This window comes from Giraffa tippelskirchi, chromosome 13 (genome assembly GCF_054371585.1).
Source record: "Giraffa tippelskirchi isolate mGirTip1 chromosome 13, T2T-mGirTip1v1.2.pri, whole genome shotgun sequence".
NCBI classification, from domain to species: Eukaryota; Metazoa; Chordata; class Mammalia; order Artiodactyla; family Giraffidae; genus Giraffa; species Giraffa tippelskirchi.
This window is the reverse complement of record NC_137287.1, coordinates 111,911,019-111,932,180: the sequence shown is the minus strand read 5'-3', so window position 1 is coordinate 111,932,180 and position 21,162 is coordinate 111,911,019. Positions and strand designations below refer to the sequence as shown.

The 21,162-nt window shown below is 45.4% G+C and overlaps 1 protein-coding gene across 5 annotated transcripts in view; it reads left to right on the top strand.

The window, feature by feature from the left end:
* Window positions 1-21,162, top strand: part of LOC145532282 (uncharacterized) — a 33,154-nt gene that overhangs the window by 1,663 nt on the left and 10,329 nt on the right. The window contains exons 2-5 of one of the 5 annotated variants that reach the window (XR_014073125.1): window positions 2,872-3,076; window positions 3,236-3,346; window positions 3,798-3,897; window positions 10,914-11,028. Coding sequence is in view for 1 of the 5 variants with exons in the window: in XM_081556960.1 (XP_081413086.1) it covers window positions 3,236-3,346; window positions 3,798-3,897; window positions 9,015-9,126 (323 nt within the window). In the remaining 4 variants the exon portion in view is untranslated. Of the gene's footprint in view, window positions 1-2,871; window positions 3,077-3,235; window positions 3,347-3,797; window positions 3,898-9,014; window positions 9,209-10,913; window positions 11,029-21,162 lie in introns of those variants that run through there. The other 4 variants (XR_014073122.1, XM_081556960.1, XR_014073123.1 and 1 more) reach the window with 4 other exon arrangements.

The following is a 21,162-nucleotide window of genomic DNA, read 5'->3' as shown; positions in this document are numbered from 1 at the left end:
CTCGCTGCAGACCACAGTCTAGAGCACAGGCTCAGCAGTTGTGATGCACCGGCTTTAGTTGCTCTGAAGCACATGGGGTCTTCCTGCATCAGGGATCAAACCCGCATCTCCTGCGTTGGCAGGCAGGTTCTTTGCCACTGAGCCGCCAGGGGAGACTTGATCCCCCTTTTATAATACTCTGTTCGTTTTTCATGGATGCACTGTCTAATCTTATCTCCTGTCTATTGTCTTGAATTCCTTCAAATTGAACCTCTTTGGGTCTCTACCTTTCACACTGGAGTTTTCCTCAAATGTTTGGGGATGTTTAGTGGGTTGTTTGGATGACTGGATTAAGCTTAGAAGTTTAGGTTACCTGATCATATATAAGAGGAAAGCACCAAAAAACGAATCAGCATCTCTTTGCACTTGGCGGGGACATGTGATTTGAGGACTGCATGGTGAGGTGATCCCCCAGGATCCATTTGTTAGATCCTTCTTAGCCTGGGCAGATTCCCCAGAGAGACCAGTTGGCCGCACTCCTGCCTAGAGGATATGATCTGGCATTCTAGCAACTTTGAGAGAAGAAATGTGTGGGAGTTTTAACATTCAGTCTTCAGTTTCTGTACTCAGAAAATAGTGTTTTCAGCAGGGGACACCCCTGGCCTCAATTGTACCTGGCACCCCCAAATCTAGAAGCCCAATTTTACCTCTTCCAGAAAATAATCTGCTGGGGAAGAGAACTGGGAATTTAAGACTTTAATCTTCCTGGTTTTGTTTCTTTTTTTTTTTTAATATTTATTTATTTGGCTGTGCTGGATCTCTGTTGAGGCATGTGGGATCTCGATCTTCATTGTAGCATGCAGGATCTTTTTTGTTAATGGTTGAGACATTAGAGATCTAGTTGCCTGACCAAGAATCAAACCTGCTCCCCCTGCATTGGGAGCTCGGAGTCTTAACCACTGGACTGTGGGGAAGTCCTTTAATCAATCTTCAAGTTTTAGCCCCATCGAGCGGTGCTACCAATCCCTGAGCTTTTTTTTTTTTTGCTGTGGGGGGAGGGGCAAGGGAGGCTCTACTGTAAAAGCAGGTTGCATTTCTTGGCTTTTCCCGTGGCCAGTTTAGGATCAGGTTTCTGGGTCTCCTAAATGAGCCCCCATTCATTCATGTGCTTTCCAGCTTCTAAAATTTTATTCCTGCTTGGGGAGATTCGTCTTTGAAGATGTAAACCTTTTTAAAACCCCTGCAGTATTATATGAGTAGGATTCCGGGGAAGAAGGTTTGTTATCAGTTGCGCTAGTTCAGTCTGCCATCTTGCACCCAAAGTCTTGAATAACAATCAGAAGTAAAACGAGCATCACCTGGATTCAAATGTTGGCTTTAGCATCCTCGCCGTAGTGTATATTGGCTACTTAACCATAGGCAAGTTTCAGAAACTCTGTCTCAGTTGTCTCTTCTGTAAAATGGGGATGATAATGGTACTGAGACAGGCCTGGGACCTGGGACCCTTTACTGCAGCGTTGCAAAACTCGCACCTGGACAAATATCTCCCTGAGCTACAAAATACAAACTGTAAGGGACTAAGGGATTACGTGCATGGCTGCAGTTGGGGCAAATTATGAGCAAAAAAGATACAAAATGATCAAAAAGCCCAACTGCCACTCCTGAAGACCCAAGAGCCAAAAGAGAGTGCCAGCAGCAAAAGCACACACACCCCTACCCTCACCTCAGATAAGGAACTGAAGGAGTGAGCAAGGGAACCTGTCACTTGTTTTTGCTAAAGCCTTGCCTAAATTTTTTGTCTGACCTCTGGTCATTGTCTATGGATTGGAGAAGGCCAAGAACCCTGGCTGGTAACGGTACATACTTCCTTTGAATGTTGTGAGCTCTTAGACCAGTGCCTAGCACACAGTCAACCATTCTATCAGAGATGATGAGAGGATGGTGGTGGTGATGACACAGTTTACCACGTGGCAGCCCCTGTGGCAAAGTGGGTGAGTCTGGGGAAACCGAGATGAACATTTCATTTCACTTTTTCCAGTCCCAAACTGGTATGACTAGTTTTCCCACTCTAATCTATACCATGTAAATACAGTATGTGCCCTAGGTAAACTGTAAGCAGGTGGAAGTTCTCCTTGTGCAAATATGACTGGTGACTGGTAATAATGTAAACAGAGTATTCAAATGAACTGGAGGCTAGCGTTGCAGGCAGTTGTTTTCAAATAGGGTTGAATCTCTTCTCTCTTGTGTTTAAGTACAATGGCCACAGGCATCATTTCCCAAATGACTTACACATTTATTTCTGAGAGAGCATCCAAGTCTTGTTGTCTGGTTACTTGTTTCGCAGCGCAAATGACATCATCTGGACAAGGGAAACAGCATATGCTTGGGGGCAGTGTCCCCCTCTTACCCCAGTGGCTTAAGCAAAGTCTCCTCCCCCTTTCAAGAGCTTTCTTCATGTTTTCCTTTCTTCTGGTCGGCTTGGCTTTCATCTTTCAAGCTCTGCTCTCTTTATCCTGCTGAGCAGGCAGCAAATCTGCAGGTTCTGTGATCCTGCTGCTCAGCTTTAAAAAAAAAGAAGGAAAACAAAACCAAAACCAAAAAAAAAAAAAAAGCCACTCTGTTGCAATTTGTGAACTTCCCCTCCTGGAAGGCGTAAGCCATCAGGTTTTACGAAAGCCACTTTCCCAAGGTCTTGAAATTGATGAGGAAAAGATGGAAGAGGGAAAGAAAGAAAGAGACAGAGGGAAAGAGGCATGGAGAGAGGGAGAGAAAGGAGAGAGGTAGGCGGGAAAGCAAGAAGAGGGGAGAGAGACAGGGAGGGTATCCCCCACCCCCAGCTCCCAGGCTGAACCCTGCTTTTAGAAACAAGGCTTCTTTTATCATGAATGCCAGGCAAGTTTTTTCCACTGAAGATTTACTACCAAGCTGAAGATGACTAGACATATTTTTTTAAAAGATAGCAACTGGGCTAGTCTTGGAAGATGCAGCTATTCATGTTATCAGCGTCATCGTGCCCTGTTGGGAGTGTTCTTCAACCAGTAACCTGTATTTGGATGGCTCTTCCTCCTAACTTCAAACACAAAACCTCCACTTCCAGGCAAGAATCTCAGACCAGATCATTCAGGGGCCCAGGGGTGTCTCACATATGTTCACAAGTCTGGGCGGTTACCCCGAGACATCTGCAGATGTATTCTTTGGTTCCAGCCACCCTCCAGTGGGGACACCTACATCTCTGGGCAATGCTTTCTTCCTCCAGACATTGCCGCACGCCGAGATACACGGGGAGAGCAAGGAGTTCTGTCCTTGGGACCAACAGAAGACCAGCAGCTGGGCTGTGACTGGGGACAGAGCTGTACAAAGTCTTCAGGTTAGCACCTCTTTTAGTTTTCCCATTTACAGTCTGTTTTCAGTTCAGTCTCTCTCTCCCTCCCAAGTCCAACTTAAGATTCAGATGTGATACCTATGGGACACAAATCTAAGTGGAACCCCCTTCTCTGAGCTCAGTATTGCCTGGGATGAAGGCCTCACTCACTAGGTCTTGTTCTCTGGCTCCCTCTTTGTTTAGGGTGAATTTTCTCCCACAAGACCCCTGATAGCCCAATGCCAAAAGACATCTGGTTGGCAAGCTCATCAGTTCTACAGAGACATAACCAGACAGATTACACCCCATATGTGGACACAGCTTAAACTACGTTGGCGAGCCTGCTACCCTCTTGACCCTTGTAAATCTTTCCCAGACTCTTTCATGAGCCTCTGCCTTCGCTCAATGGTTCTACCTTAAAGAGTGAAGATATGATTCTTCCATTAATCCTTTTCAGAGCTTGGCTTCCAGGAACATGGATTTGACATGCTGAATAATTCTGTCTTAATGAGTTCTCAGCACAAACAAAAACTGTTCTCACATACCCCAGGAACAAAGTAAGTAAGACTATTGCTGCCCTATGCTTTGAACTTTGATCTGGGAATCTATCCCCCAACCCCTCAATCTCACTCACCGCCCCCCGCCCCCTCCACTGCCGAATTGATTGGTTTGAGGATTCCCTAGTCAGGCCCCAAGTTACATGGACACAGGCAGCTGTCTTGACCTCAAAGTTGGAAGCAAGTCCATATGGATCATCTGATCCCTGAGACAGTGTCTCCAGCCGCAGTCAGGTCTTCCTCAGATTGGCCTTCATTTTGGTTCTTGGTCAGCTTCTTGAAGGTTACCCATGTGGTGCTAGTGGTAAAGAACCTGCAGGTTTGATCCCTGGCTCAGGAAGATCCCCTGGAGGAGGGCATGGCAACCCACTCCAGTATTCTTGCCTGGAGAATCCCATGAACACAGGGGCCTGGCAGGCTAAAGCTCATAGGGCCACAAAGAGTCAGACACGACTGAAGCGACTTAGCAGACTCACGCAGTTTCTTGACAGGAGAGGAGAACATTCCAGTTTACTTTTGTGACCACTTCTTCCTGTCTTACTCTTTATTTTTACTGTGGAGCCATGATGCAAACAATACAGCTCTCCACTCGCTCTCTCTCTTTTTTGGGGGGCTGGGGGGAGCCTCACTGTGAGGCATCTAGGATCTTAGTTACCCAACCAGGGGTCAAACCTGTTCCCTCTGCAGTGGAAGATTGGAGTCTTAACCACTAGACCACCAGGGAAGTCCCTTGACCTCCTCTCTTTGGTGGGGAAGGGAAATTCCCTGCCTACATTGCACTTGGCCTTGGGATCCTGCTCTCCCTGGACCATCATAAGCCCTTGTTATTTAGTCACTCAGTTGTGTCCAACTCTTTGAGACCCCATGGACTGTAGCCTGCCAGGCTCCTCTGTCCACTGAATTTTCCAGGAAAGAATTCTAGAGTGGGTTGCCCTTTCCTTCTCCAGGGGATCTTCCTAAACCAGGGATCAAACCCACATTTCCTGCATTGGCAGGCAGATTCTTTACCACTGAGCCACCAGGGAAGCCCAATCATAAGCGTTTGCCTGATGCTAAATGGACGCTTTCCCTTCCCACCTGGAATTTGAATCTGGAGCAGAATGTTGTTGTTTAGTTGCTAAGTTGTGTCTGACTCTTTGTGACTCCATGGACTGCAGAACGCCAGGCTTCCCTATTCTTCACTATCTCCCTGAGTTTGCTCAAACTCGTCCATTGAGTTGGTGATGCCATCCAATCATCTCATCCTCTATTTTTCCCTTCTCTTCCCGCCCTCAATCTTTCCCAGTATCAGGGTCTTTTCCAATGAGTCAGCTCTTCGCATCAGGTGGACAAAGTATTGGAGCTTCACTTTTAGTATCAGTCCTTCCAATGACTATTCAGGGTTGATTTCCTTTAGGATTAACTGGTTTGATCTCCTTGAAGTCCAAGGAACACTCAGGAGTCTTCTCCAGCCCCACAATTTGAAAGCATCAGTTCTTTGGCACTCAGTCTTCTTTATGGTCCAGCTCTCATATCTGTACGTGACTACTGGAAAAATCACAACTTTCACTATACAGACCTTTGTCAGCCAAGTGATGTATCTGCTTGGAACAGAATGATTCAAGGACACAAGTGATTTCTATGTAGTAGAGCTACTCCAACCAAACTTCCTAAAGAGACTGCTAATTCTGGCTCCCTAGATCCTGGAGCTAACCTTATTCCTGATTTTCTAAAAGCTGACTATTCAGCTTTCCTTACAATCCTGTGACTTTTCCTATAGTCTACAAGTATGTCTCTTTTACCCCTAAATTAGCCCAAGTCCATATCTGTTGCTTGCCACTAAGAGCCTTACCTGATTTCACAAGGGTGGTCTATTCTCCAACACCCTCTGTCACCTGGGTTCATTTTAGAACCAGGAAAGTTCAGGCTCGTCACTCGCCATATGCCCACAATTCCCAGGCAAACTACAGCTTCAGATTCTTTGTTATTATCTTTTAGAAAGTGGCCATCTTCAGTTTAAAAAACAAAGTTTTCATCTATAATCCCTCTCCGCTGATATTATACATATCGCACAGGGCTTAACCAGGAAAAGAGGACCACTTTAAGTACCTAAGGGAGAGGGAATTTGGGGCTTCCCTGGTGGTCCAGTGGTTAAGAATCCCGCCTGCCAATGCAGGGGACCCAGGTCTGATCTCTGGTCCCACGTGCCTTGAGGCAAACTGAACCTGTGTGCCACTACTAAACCCGTGTGCCCTCGAGCCCGTGCTCTGCAACGAGAGAAGCCGCTGCAATGAGAAGCCTGCGCACCGCAACTAGAGCAAGCCCGGGCATAGTGACCCAGCATGATCAAAAATAAATAAACAAAATTTTATAAAATAAAGGAGAGGAAACTCAAGGCAGAGATTTGGTTATGTAAGTGATGGAGGCACTGATAAGCTAACCTGAGGACGGTGAAGCAACTCAGAGCTTAACAATGACAGGGAGCCACTGCTACACCTAGGAGGGAGGGACAAGGACGACAGCCGCTCCTGAGGACGCCTCTCACGACAGAGCTGGGGGAAAAACACCCTGGGTATTCCTTTCCTCCTGTTTGCCAGTCTTCTGCCAGTGCCTCCCAACTGTCACCCAGCTGACAGATAGCCTGGGAAAGGAAATCCGGGGTCAGACCAGCTGTGACAGAGCAAAGCAAGGGGGAGACAGTGATGGGATCTGAGAGCAAGCCGACCTTGGACAGCACACGCTTCATTATTTCAGTGACTTTTTTGAGAGTATGATTTAATTTCCGAATGAAATGAATGTAGCATTTAAATAGTACTTAATAAGTGTTTGTCAAGGTTCAAACTGCATGCCTTATTTTCATTCCTTCTTAAGTACAGATCTTATCACACCAATAAAAGTAGAAAAGTGTTCTCTACTGGCAGCAGCTCTGTCTCTTGATCACCGGCTCAACGTAATTCACAAACCCATTCCTTTCTTTCCTGTTCTCTTTGACTCACACACTTATAGGGTCAAGGGATGCAGGAGCAAACCCACCACCACCACCAAGAGCAGTTTCTGGTGAGGCATCCTTACACCTCTAGACCCCAGAGAAGCCAACGAACAGGGCAGTTACTATTTGGCAGCTTAGTAACACAAATTACTCAGTAACTCCCCCACCCTCCTGCCTTCTCCTGGCTGATTTCCCCGGCTGCCAACTACAAGGCAGGGCTGGCCTCACATCAGAGGACAAGAAATGGGAGTGACCCACAGCCCGATGACAAAACAGGGCTCGCTTTCCTTACATCAGGAGTTGTTAAAATGTGTATGAGTAAACATTTGGTTGAGCGATTTATTTTGTTTAACAATTTTTAACTCTAAGAGCAACACAAGCATGTGATCCGAGCCCTCAGTTTTATCAGTCTGTGTTGTATTACACTGAGGCTCCAGCATTCTGTCCGAGCTTACATAACTCTGAGAAAGAAGTCGTGCTGCAGTGTTTGGGCTCAGTCTCCCAACAAAAGCCGGCTGCCTGTCCTCTCTGCAGCTGTAAGAGGATGGTAAGCCTGGGAATGACAGAGGGAAGAGAAGGCATCAGGATCAAGCACCAGAGTAAGCCCTCAGTATTTATTTAAGCATACATAAATGTTTAATGGCGGAGTCAAGGGCAGAGACAATGCTGGGGTCTGAGATGTAGAACTTCCCAGGGTCTCTGTCCTGGGCTCACGTGTCGCAGCTGGAACAAACCCTAGCCCTGCCCTCCAAACCAATTGCTACATCTCCACCGGTAGTCTATCTGGCTGTAGGTGTGCTTTCCCAGGGACCTCTGTTGTAATGAACTTCCCAAGGGAAGTCACCACCTGGAAGTCCCATAGACACCTAAAACAATGTGCTGACCCATGAAGTTGTTCATCTCTACCCTAGTCTTTCATATCTTAGGGAATGGTACCCCCGCCATTCCTGTATCTAAGTTAGAAGCAAGGATATCATCCTGGATAACTTGTCCCCCCTACCAGCATTATTACACCGCTCCCAGCATCTAATGTACTCTATCTCCCAAACATTGCCTGAATCTGACTACTTCTCTCCATCACTATAGCTCAGAATACCTGTTATTTCATATTTCTACTCCATGTCACCTTTTCATTGATGATCTGGATACCTTTTCCACAACATAGTTATTCATTCATTCATTGCACAATTGTTTATTGAGCACCTACTGCGTGTTAGGTGTTAGTGATATGTGCGTGCGTGCTCAGTCGCTCAGTTGTGTCCGACTCTTTGCAATCCCATGGGCTGTAGCCCTCCAGACTCCTCTGTCCTTGAGATTTTCCGGGCAAGAATACTAGAGTGGGTTGCCATTTCCTTCTCCAGGGGATCTTCCCGACCCAAGGATCAAACCCATGTCTCCTGCGTCTCCTGAATTGGCAGGTGGATTCTCTACCACTGAACCACTTGGGAAGCCTTTGGTGATACAGTGGTAAGCAAAACAGAGTCCTTGTCCTTATGAAACTAACATCCTTATAGGAATCAGCTGCCTTTCCTAAAGCACGAATATCATCACATCTGCCCCCGCAACTTCAAATATATCAATGGTGTCCCATTGCCATCAGCATAAAATCCAAATTCTCTACTATGCTCTTCTTATATAACTCATCTCATTCCCCCCAACCCCTTTGCTTATCTTCCCAGTCATATGGAATGAATTTCAATGACTTAAATACACCAAGCCTAGGGACCTCACAGGTAGTCCAGTGGTTAAGACTTCACCTTCCAAATGCAGGGCTTCCCTGATAGCTCAATTGGTAAAGAATCTGCCTGCAATGCAGGAACCCTGGTTCGATTTCTGGGTCGGGAAGATCCTCTGGAGAAGGGATAGGATACCCACTCCAGTATTCTTGGGCTTCCCTTGTAACTCAGCTGGTAAAGAATCCACCTGCAATGCAGGAGATCTGGATCCCTTCCAATGCAGGAGGTTCAGGTTCGATCCCTGATCAGGGAGCTTGGCCAAAAAACCAAAGCATAGAACAGAGGCAATATTGTAACAAATTCAATAAAGATTTTAAAAATGGTCTGCATCAAAAAGAATCTTTAAAAAGATCACACCAAGTCTTTACATATCTTGGAAGATCTCTCCCTGCTTCTCTTTGCCTTGCTAACAGCTACTCACTGCTCAGGCCTCAGATTAGAGCTCTCTTGGTTAGAATTGCCAACTATGTTGTTATGTTGGCGATAATGAAATTTGGAGAAGGTGAAGGATTCTTCGAGACCTGACGCTCATCCTGTTCCAACCACTTCTGCTCATTCCTTCTCCCCAAGTCTTTGAAAGAAATATGCATCCAGAGAACAAGGCCAGGTAAATGTACAATTTTGTGTTCATTTTTCTGAGGTTCTGGCCTCTTGTGCTGGATTGACCCATGTGGAGGGTTTCTTTGATCTGAGCTAGAGAGAGACCTAACTGACCTCAGAGGAGTGCATTCACCTTTGGAGCACCTGAGCACCCATTGTAAGAAGTCAGAGCCTAGCACATTGGAGGTATTTGTCTAGTGGCAGCAGCTCTGGCAGAAATGACTTAACCAAACTGTCTCTGGAGTAGGATCCTAGCTTGCTTTTCTGAGGCCAGTTTTCAAGCCCTTTTTGTCAGTTCTATGAACTACTTCCAATAAATCACTTTCTCTCTTTAGGATCACCATGTCAACAGAAATAATCTATAAACAAATTGATGTGGAAAAGCTTTAGTTGAGTCAAACTGGAGACTAGAGCCCGGGAGACTCAGACTCAAGAAGGGCTTCAATTGTGTTCCTCCACACTCCACAATGAAAGCGGCTTATACAGGCAAAACCTGCAAAGTCACGTACAGTTGTCAGTCAAGAATTTAGGATGGGAGGGACTTCCCTGATGGTCCAGTGGTTAAGAATCTACCCACCAATGCAAGGGACACAGGTTCGATTCCTTGTCCAGGAAGATCCCATGTGCCATGGGGTAGCTAGGCTGGTGCTGAGCCCATGCTCCACAACGAGAGAAACCACCAAAATGAGAAGCCTGCAGACCACAACAAAGAGTAGCCCCCGCCCGCTGCAACTGGAGAGAGCTCGCACACAGCAGTGAAGATCCAGCACAGCCCAAAACAAACAAACAAATTAAAAAAAATTTTTTTAAGAATTAGGATTAGAACTGGCAAGAAGTAAGGATGCTTGTTAAACAAGGATTGGATGGGAGCCAAAATGATTACATAGTTAAGAGGGGGGAAGACTTGGAGACCTGAATTTGGAGCTGGAGGCTGCTAGTACATTGTTTTGAGAATGGGTGGTGGTGTCCTTGAGCTTGATACAGGTCAGAAACCTCAGGTTCTCAGTGATGCAGGAATGTGTCTGAGATCACATCTGCAATGGCCACCCAGCTCCATTTTGGATGCCTGAACCATGGCCATTTTTATTTTTAAATGCCTTCCTTAATTGTTAAAGCAGATGTACAGTGCATATTTGACAAGCCATAAGACTGGCTGTTCAAGTCAGCGTAAAGTTCAAGCCAAATCATGTATAAGCCAGAATGACTTCCCCCTACCTCATATGGGAAAATGTCTTCCATCAACTGGATGTGGTTTCTATTGTTGCAAACCAGAAACCCTGAATGGTTTCATATCCTTTCTATCTTATCCCCACCATGGAGCCAATGCCCACTCCCCACCCCAATGGTACAAAATGGCAACCCTAGGGATGAATATACTGAGCAGGATAATTGCCCAGCAGGTCTTGACTTACCCACCCACCCCAGGCTTTCATTGATGGGTTGGAAACACAGATCTTAAATGGAAACAAATCCAGGCCATTTATCTTCTCAGCCACCTTGCAGGATCAGAGGTAGTATTTCAAAAAAGAGCTAATTATAAAGGAGGGAGATTCACCCTTGGCCCTGTGGCCCAGTTAGTATCCTGGCCTGTGGCCCATGCACGTTGGCATGCCTCCTATTTGGAGGCAAAGCCAGGGAGAGAGAGAGGAGCTGGACCTCTCCCTGGAGTCCAGTAGCTGTGGATGAACAGAAAATGTTTGTTGTCTTTCCAGATATTCCGTGGTTCCGTGATAAATGGGCACCATTGCTACCTGCCTTTGTTACTTCACCATGCTCGTGATCTATTGCCTTTCTGTCTCCAGCTCCATCTCTTGGCTTCTCCCTCTGGTGCGTATTGATTTCTCTTACCCCTACTATTTGCTCTCACTGTGTCTTTGCTTCTCTCCAGGCTCCTTCTGTCTACACCACAGCCTCTTCTGCCTAGAAACTTTGCTGCCTCATGGCTTCTGCAGCCCATGCTGCTACTTAAGTTGATCCCTCAGATCCAAACTTCCCCAATGAGAGTGTGATTATATCTGTGGTCCCTATTCATCCAGAGAGTCCTGCACAAGTCCTACGGCTTATGGCCACATCGCTCATAAAGTCTAAAGAAATGTCAAACACATGGAGTTAATGGATTTCATTCTGATCCAGTATTTCAGACTCAACATGTACAAACATAAGCCTGTCATCTTCACTCCCAGATCTGTTCTTCCTCCTGTGCTCCTGAACATAGTGAATGTTCTTCTGTAGAGATCTGGTCGTCAGAATGAAGTCCTCGCCTACACCTTACCTCTCCAGCACCATATCTCTTTGCTCCCTCTGTCCCACAGCCATCGGAACTTCTCATGTGCTGTGCTGTGAAGTTGCTCAGTCATGTCCAACTCTTTGAGACCCCATGGCCTGTAGCCTACAAGGCTCCTCCATCCACGGGATTTTCCAGGCAATAGTACTGGAGTGGGTTGCCATTTCGTTCTCCAAGGGATCTTCCCTACCCAGGGATCGAACCTAGATCTCCCTCATTGTAGGCAGACGCTTTACCATCTGAGACACCAGGGAAGTCCTTTAGTCATTCAGTTGTGTCCAACTCTTTGAGACCCCATGGCCTGTAACTCACCAGGCTCCTCTGTCCATGGGATTCTCCGGGCAAGAATACTGGAGGGGGTTAGCCATGCCCTTCTCCAGGAGATCTTCCCAACCCAGGAATCGAACCGGTGTCTCCTGCATTGCAGGTGGGTTCTTTACCAGTTGAGCTACCTGGGAAGCCTGAACTTTTCATATGTAATTTTTACTATGAAATCAGCTCTTGCCACCCTCTAACCAATGCTTTCCTTTTAACCACACTCCACACAAGGGGTTTGTTTGCGTTTCTCCATCTCAACTTGTATTTCCCTTTCTCTACACAAGAGCCCAGTCCGGAGTGTTCAAACATCTCCATCTGCTGAACCACAAACCCTTCAGGGCAAGAATGATGATTTAGTGACCTTTGGAGCTGATCCAGAGGGGATGCCAGCTGCTAAAGGCTAACTTGGCAGTGACCCTCAAAGATTCTTCCCTTAGAGTTCAGTATAACTGACCACCACCCCCATCCCCTGGTTCAACAGCTCGTCTTGAAGAGGTGTGGAAAAACGAGGGTCCTGGAGATAGCCGAGTGGGATTGCACAGTCCTTCCCTTGTGCCGGAGATGACTCAGGTGTGAACGGGTTTGCAGGCTCAGTCCCGAGAGCACCTCTCTCCGTAGAGGGGCAACAGCCAAGAGGACGCAGTTACAATCTAGGTGGTCCTTTGCTTGACCTGCCTGAGGCCGTGGGGCTGCCTGGCTGCTCTAAGCACCTCTCTGTGGAACGAGCCAATTTTTCTTGCTCTGTTGATTTCACTTGTGATGTTGCAGGACTTCTGGCTCAGGAGTGACTCAGCTGATTTGCCTTCTGACATGCTTCAAGTGGAGTAGGAGGAGGGAAGAATGGTAGGGGATCAAGTTGCAACCAAAGTTTGAGTCTTATGATCATGAAGAGGCCTGGTCTCACACCCATAAGACCGTGGAGAAGGCCAAAAGGGTTAGGGTCTGGTCCCGAATTTAACCCCAGGGAGGATGGCAGGGCCTGGGGGATCTCTGCCGGCTCAGGAAGGATTTAAAGGGCTGCAGGATTCATGGGAGAGCCCGGACTCTAGGACTCTCCCAACGAGCCGCCAGACTTAGTGGTGGGAGTCCAGCTGATAGGTGATACCAAACAATAGGTATATCAGGGTTGAGACAGAAAACAGTCTTCCTGAAAGTTGGAGAAGGAAGTAAATTATTTAAAGAAACAAATCATAGTGAGATCTATTATCAGGTACAGAAACAGTGGGACGTCCCTGGCCGTTCAGTGGTCAAGACTCTGCGCTTCAAATGCAGGGGGCCCAGGTTTCATCCCTGGTCAGAGAACTAAGATTTCATATGCCGGGCAGCATGGCCAAAATCAAAAAAAACCTCTCCTCTGAAAACAGAAGCCAGCCTCGTGAGTCTAGGCACAGACTGGGTGGGGAGGACAGACCTCAGAAGAACCATCCTCTATTTATCACTCTGTGCTGGGCGCTGGGGGCGCAGAGATGAGTGATGCCCTGGGGGGAATCCCTGTTTGAGTTTAGTGGTGAACACAGACACAGTAAAACTTGGTCAGGGCTAGGACAGAGGTAGCACCAGGGCTGTAGAGCACAGAAGATGAGGCTCTGACTCTGACTTTTTGGAAAGAGGGACTAGAGGTCCTTCTTCTTGGGGGGACTTGGGGGTCCCTTATAGTGGAAGGGAAGGTCTGAGGGTCCTTTACAGTAGAGGCAAGTTGGTAATTAAAGGATATAAGAGCAATTACTAGGCGGAAAAGTGAAGCTTGGGTACTGGCATAGAGGTATGTTACAGCAAAGCATGCTTGGGGCCCTGCCAATACTGAGATGAGGCTGATGCGCTGGGTGCCTATGAAAATTAGCAGCAAAAAAAAAAAAAAAAAAGAAAATTAGCAGCAAATGCTGCAGATGTAGATGGAGAAAGAGGAAAGGGATGTACTCCTGGTTATGATTTTGGTAGTCTTACCTACTAATAAGGGCTTCCCAGGTGGCCCAGCAGTAATGAATCTGCCTGCCAATGCAGGACACACAGGTTCGATCCCTGGGTCGGGAAGATCCCCAGGAGAAGGAAATGGCTACCCACTCCAATATTCTTGCCTGGGAAATCCCATGGACAGAGGAGCCTGGTGGGCTACAGTCCATGGGGTCACAAAAGAGTTGGACAGGACCTAGTGACTGAACAACAACAAAAAGTAGACCTGCTAATAAATACGGATTTTCATGCCACAACCCTAACATCTGACACAATCAAATTACAACTCTTCCTCTAAAGGAGGGAAGATGAATGTTAGCGTTCTCCTCTTTAGTCTGAGTTCCTTTTTTCCTCTAAATGTAGGAGTCTGACTTGGCCTGGCCTCAAGGCAAAAGGGAAACTGAGGCAAGAAGGGAAGGGGGGGTGGAAATTGCAACTCGGTGTGCACTCAGGTGCTCACACCTCACAATGTGCTGCAACAAGGATGCTCTGTTAGCCTGCCCACTACATCTTCCCGGGTGGTATTGGTTCAGGAATGAGCTGGGTCTGCCCCTGCCCCTGGGTCCCTGGGTGTTGTAGCAGGGTAGAGATTGGGTGATGGTCAGAAATGCTGGGAGCCTCCCAGGAAGGCACTTGCATGACTGAGAAGGAAGGGCATAGCTTTCAGTTTGGGATTCAGGTAGTCTTTGCTAGCTGTGTGTCCTTGAGCAAGTTACCCAGCCTCTCTGAGCCACCAGCTGTGAAATGGAGATTACAGCACCTGTTTCCTAGGATTGTTTTGAGGATAAATGAGATAATTTTATGTGAAAGAATCTGGCACACAATGGATGTTTGGTTAAAGGAGATTCTCTTCTGCTTTTTCCTCATGATTTTATTCAATGTGTATAAAGGGTTAATTCCTAAATATATATATATAAAGAGTTTTTTAAATCAATAAGAGAAAGAACACCTCAATAGAAAAATAGGCAAAAGTTAGAAGCAGTTAGTAGAAGAATACATTTTAGTGGCTATTAATCATATATAAATATAATATCAGATACATAAAATATAAATCTATATATACATATGTACTTCATAACCAAAAGGCAGCAGAGGATGAGATGTTTAGATAGCTCACCAACTCAATGGATATGAATTTGAGCAAACTCTGGGAGATAGTGAAGAACAGGAAAGCCTGGCATACTGCAGTCCATGGGGCTGCACAGAGTTGGGCAAAAACTTAGCAACTGAACAGCAACAACAAAAAGGCAAGTTACAACAATAATCAAAATCAACTTGACGAAATTTAAAAAACATTTACTCATAAGCATAGTGTGTTTCCTCTCCCAATTCATAAATGATTCGTAGTCTTTTTCTGTGTACTACCTATCCATACCTTTTGCCCATTTTAGTGATGCAATGTTGCTCTTTTCCTTATTGATTCATAAGAACACTTTATATGGGTAAGATTTTAGCATTTCTCTTCTCCAGGGGATCTTCCCAATACAGGTAACCATATGTGTTAGCCATATGTGTTATAATTCTTTTTCCAGTTTATCATTTGTCTTTTGACTTCATTTCTGGTATTTTCATTGTGCTGCTGCTGCTGCTAAGGCGTTTCAATTCAGTTCAGTCGCTCAGTTGTGTCCGACTCTTTGTGGCCCCATGAATTGCAGCACGCCAGGCCTCTCTGTCCATCACCAACTCCCGGAGTCTACCCAAACCCATGTCCATCGAGTTGGTGATGCCATCCAACCATCTCATCCTCTGTCATCCCCTTCTCCTCCTGCCGCCAATCCTACCCAGCATTAGGGTCTTTTCTAATGAGTCAACCCTTCGCATGGGGTGGCCAAAGTATTGGAGTTTCAGCTTCAACATCAGTCCTTCCAATGAACACCCAGGATTGATCTCCTTTAGGATGGACTGATTGGATCTCCTTGCAGTCCAAGGGACTCTCAAGAGTCTTCTCCAACACCACAGTTCAAAAGCATCAATTCTTCGGCGCTCAGCTTTCTTCACCGTCCAACTCTCACATCCATACATGACCACTGGAAAAACCATAGCCTTGACTAGACGAACTTTTGTTGGCAAAGTAATGTCTCTGCTTTTAAATATGCTATCTAGGTTGGCCATAACCTTCCTTCCAAGGAGTCGTTTCAGTCGTGTGCAACTCTGTGCGACTCCATAGACGTCTGGCAGCCCACCAGGCTCCCCCGTCCCTGGGATTCTCCAGGCAAGAACACTGGAGTGGGTTGCCATTTCCTTCTCCAATGCATGAAAGTGAAAAGTGAAAGTGAAGTCGCTCAGTCGTGTCCGACTCTTAGCGACCCCATGGACTGCAGCCTACCAGGCTCCTCCATCCATGAGATTTTCCAGGCAAGAGTACTGGAGTGGGTTGCCATTGTCTTCTCCATTTTCGTTGTACAGAAGTTTAAAATTTTTTTATGCAGTCCAAGTCACCAGTGAATGTTTACCCTTTGGGCTTCACAAGAGGATGAAGTTTCACAGTACACAGCAGAGGAAAGGTTCTCCTTAATGTGAGATTGCTGGCTTGGGGTAGCATGGGTTGAGATTATTTGTATAGCTCTTCCTAGTCTCTCTCCTAGTCTCTGACTATAAATGTTTCTTATGATGTAATCTTCTTATGAAGACTTGGCTTCCCATGTAAGTGTGAACCCGGGGCTAGTCCCCTCAAAAGCTGTGTTTTTCATTGAAAATTAATTTGACTATGATCTGGTTTATACATTGGTCTAAAGAGTTTGGTTACTGCGAGTCTGCCCTAGAGGTGAAGCTGTTCTCCACACTGACAAATCAGGTTCTTGAGCTGTACATCTGAGAATCAGAGTCCGAGTTGAGTTAATTCATCCAGACCTTTTTGAGAAAGGTCAGTCTTACCACGTTTTCTTGGAGATAATCCCCAACATTTCCAGTGGTATGCAAATACCTTTCTTAATAGTAGGTACCTTTCTTAATAGTAGAAGGCAAATCTGCCAGAAACCTGCTCATAACTAATAATAAATAATAATCACACTTACCCCCTTATTAAGCACTTTTTAGCTGCCTGGCACTGTTCTTGGCACATTTAATGGACTAGTTAATAGCCAGAACATTTCTATCATGTCAACAATATTAGTTTCTAATTTACAGATGAAGAAAATGGGACCTAGAGAAATGTAGTAACTTGACCAAAGCTACTAAGTCAAAAAGTGGTGCTGTCCGTATTTGAACCCTGGACCATCTGCTTTCCTTTGTGCTTATGTTGGCTGTAGTTGATTACGACCCTGTCTTGAATTCTCCCTTTAGCTTGAAAGTGAAAAGTGAAAGTCCTCAGTTGTATTGTCCGACTGTTTGTGACCTCATGGACTATATGGTCCATGAAATTCTCCAGGCCAGAATACTGGAGTGGGTAGCCTTTCCCTTCTCCAGATCCAACCCAGGGATCAAACCCAGGTCTACTGCATGGCAGGCAGATTCTTTACCAGCTGAGCCACAAGGGAAGCCCAAGAAAACTAGGGTGGGTAGCCTATCCTTTCTCCAGGGGGTCTTCCCGACCCAGGAATCGAACCAGGATCTCCTGCATTGCAGGCAGATTCCTTACCAACTGAGCTATCAGGGAAACAGCTTAGGGATCTTTACTATAATCTATGGTCTATATTTACTATAATCTTTACTATATTCCAAACATAAATTGATAACCCCTCCCCCACTAATTTCATACTTTCTTTCTGAATTTTCAACTCTCCAGCACTAAATCACATATGTGTGATTTAGGGACTATCAGCAAAATTATTCTTTTCTAAAAATATATTTATTTATTTGTTTATTTATTTATTTGGCTGCGCTGGGTCTTAGTTGCGGCATGCGGGATCTTTAGTTGTGGCACGTGGGATCTAGTTCCCTGACCAGGGATCAAACCCAGACCACCCTGCATTGGGAGTATGGAATCTTAGCCACTGGACCACTAGGAAGAGGGGAGTGCGTCTGTACTCAGTAGTGCCCAACTCTTTGTGACCCCATGGACTGTAGTCTGCCAAGTTCCTTGGCCCGCAGATTTTTTTCTAGGCAAGAATACTGGAGTGGGTTGCCATTTCCTACTTCAGGGGATCTTCCCCACCTGGGAATCGAACCCCCATCTCCTACATCTCCTGCATTGGCAGGTATACTCTTTTACCACTGAGCCACCTGAGAAGAACCACCAGGGAAGTCCCTGCCAAATCCTTCTTCCCAGAAAACGTGGACTTCCATTCTTCCACTAGCTTTGTGGCTGCTGTGTCAAATTTAAAATACAGAGTTTCTTGTGCATTGCCTCTGAGCCAGAAGACGCATCAAAAGGCTGACACATTCCATATGAGATCTTAGGCCTCAAGGAAAGTGTCTGTCCCTTACTGTTTTCCCAAGTACTGCTTTAGCTCTTTATTTTCTGAATGTGAATATAGACCTTTATTTACCAGCTTCAGATGGTTTTTCGTAATGCTCAAACAACTAAAATTGACCAGTCTATAATTGAATTGAGTTATTTGGAGGATATAAAAATACTTTGCAATTTTGTTTTATGTAGTGCTATTTTTATGAAGTCTAAAAAACATTTTGTAGACAGAAAAGTGGAAAATAGAAAAGGAGAGCACATTGTGCTGCGGGAAGAAACAAGAGAGAAAAAGCTGGGGAAAAAGAAGGGAAATTAATAATTGATCATCACTTACAGTTGCCAGTCATTGTGCTAGATGCTCCATTTATATCATCTTATTTAACCTCCACAACCACCCCAGAACACAGATTCATTGCATCCATTTTGTGGATTTGGAAATAGGCTCAGAAAAGTTAAGTAACTTGTCCAGTTCATGCAGCATGGGGATTCAAGCGCCCTGGACACAGAAAGGAAGTAAAGATGACAAAATTCAAACTGATGCCTAGCAGATACCTGAAAAGATCAAAGTGCAACTAACTAGAGGTGAAGTAAAGGATGAACAGAGGTTCTTCTAGTCACTAGAAGAGGTATGGCTTCTGCCTCTGCCAGCCTGAAGCAGGACAGGGGTAGATGGCTGGAACTGCTGCCGATGGAGGTTGAGATGGAAGATGGCTAGAGGGCCTCAGCAAGTCAGAGAGGTTGCTGTTTCCAGGAAAACTGAGTGAGGAGGACCTGAGTTAAGGCAAAGATGTGTTAGACCTGGCACAGAGAAAGGGGCCCTATTCCTCTCTAGGACAGAAGACTTGAACTCAGCGTGTGGCTCCTCCCTTTTGGAGGAACATTCTTTGTCGAAATCTTCCATCAGCAAAGCCAGACGTGGGATTTCCCTGTGGTCTAGTGGTTAAGAATCTGCCTTCCAACACAGGGGGCTTGAGTTCATCCCTGGTCAGGGAACTAAAATCCTACATGCCACGAGGCAGCTAAGCCCACGCCACAACTACTGAGCTCACTCACACTCTAGAGACTCTGCTCCACAATTAAGAGAAGCCTGCACGCCACAAGTAGAGAAGCCTCCGAATGTCGCAACCAGAGAAAGCCCATGAATTGCAATGAAGACCCAATATAGCCAAAAAATTAAAAAAAAAAAAAGGAAAGCCAGACTTTGCCACTATGTTATCAGTAATGCTTCAGCAAACCAACAAGATTTTCTCTGGTCATATGAGTAAGAATGATGCAAGAAGGTTTCAGACCATTCAAAAAGGTACTTACAAAAAAAGCCCCACATTTTCTATGTGCCAGGCATGACTTAAGAGGTGGAGATAAAATGATAAGTTCAAATACCATTTGATCCTTGCCCTTTGGAACTGCAGTTTAGTGGAGGAGACAGATACTAATCACATGATCATACAAATAAATGTAAAATTAAAATTTTAAAAGTACTCCAAAGGAAAGATATACAATACTATAAGAGTTTATAATCAGTAAGTCATCCTTGAGAAAGTGATGCTTGTGCTGTGATGCAGGGAAGAGTAGGAGTTAATTACCTGAAGGAAGAATATGTGTGCTTGTGCTAAGTCACTTCAGTCATGTCCAACTCTACAACTTTATGGACCGTAGCCCACCAGGCTCCTCTGTCCATGGGGATTCTCCAGGCAAGAATACTGAAGTGGGTTGCCACGCCCTCCTCCAGGACTCAAAACCACATCTCTTACATCTCCTGTATTGATAGGCAGGTTCTTTACCACTGCCCTACCTGGGAAGCCCCAAAGGAAGAATATTAAGAATATTACATCCCAAATGGAGAAACCATCAAGTGCAAAAGTCTCTTGTTTTAAATGATTCATTCTGAAGAATGGAGGGTTAGTGCAAGATCAGGACTTTGTACACTTTTTACAGGCTATCTAGATTGCTCCTCTTCCAACTGGAAACTTCCCTAATGGCCACAAAGTCCATGTTTCAGGTCAATGATAGTACTTCTGTTTTTAAGCATAAGATGCTTTCAATTTATGCATGCATCACACACACAAGTCCTCACCCATCCAATCAGATCTCCAACCAAGTATCTCTTCATTTATTACCCATTCATATATCTATTAAATCACCCAACATACCGATCATCAGTCCATGCATCATCTACCCATTCACCAGACAACCATCCGTCTATCCAAGTATCTACACACCCACCCACATTTTATCTTGCCTTTTATTTGTATATCCACTATCTGTTCACCCACCCACCCACCTATTCTCCATTCATTTTCCCATATGTCCATCAATTCATTTATCCATTCATGTAGCTATATATTTATTTATCTCTCTGTAACATAATAAATATGTTTGATCTCTACCCCTGATTCCTGACACAGAGCTTCTAAATCCCTTAGAATTTCCTGGGTGATTGAAAAATCTTTTGTTCTCATAGGCAATCCTGAATAGCTTTGAAATGGGGCTTCTTACCAGGAAGATCAAGCCATGATTAGAAGCTTGGAACTTTCAGCCCGACCCTCCATCCTCTGGGGAGTAGAGAAGGACTGGAGATTGAGTAATCAATCATGCCTGTGTGCTAAGTAGCTTCATTCATGTCCAACTCTTTGTAATCCTGCAGACTGTAGCCTGCCAGGCTCCTCTGTCCATGAGATTGTCAGGCAAGAATACTGGAGTGGGTTGCCATGCCCTCGTCCAGGGAATCTTCCCGACTCAAGGATAAAATCCATGTCTTCTGCATCTGACTGTGTGGATCACAATAAACTGTGGACAATTCTGAAAGAGATGGGAATACCAGACCATCTGACCTGTCTCTTGAGAAACCTGTATGCAGGTCAGGAAGCAACAGTTAGAACTGGACATGGAACAACAGACTGGTTCCAAATAGGAAAAGGAGTACGTCAAGGCTGTATACTGTCACCCTGCTTATTTAACTTATATGCAGAGTACATCATGAGAAACGCTGGGCTGGAAGAAACACAAGCTGGAATCAAGATTGCTGGGAGAAATATCAATAACCTCAGATATGCGGATGACATCA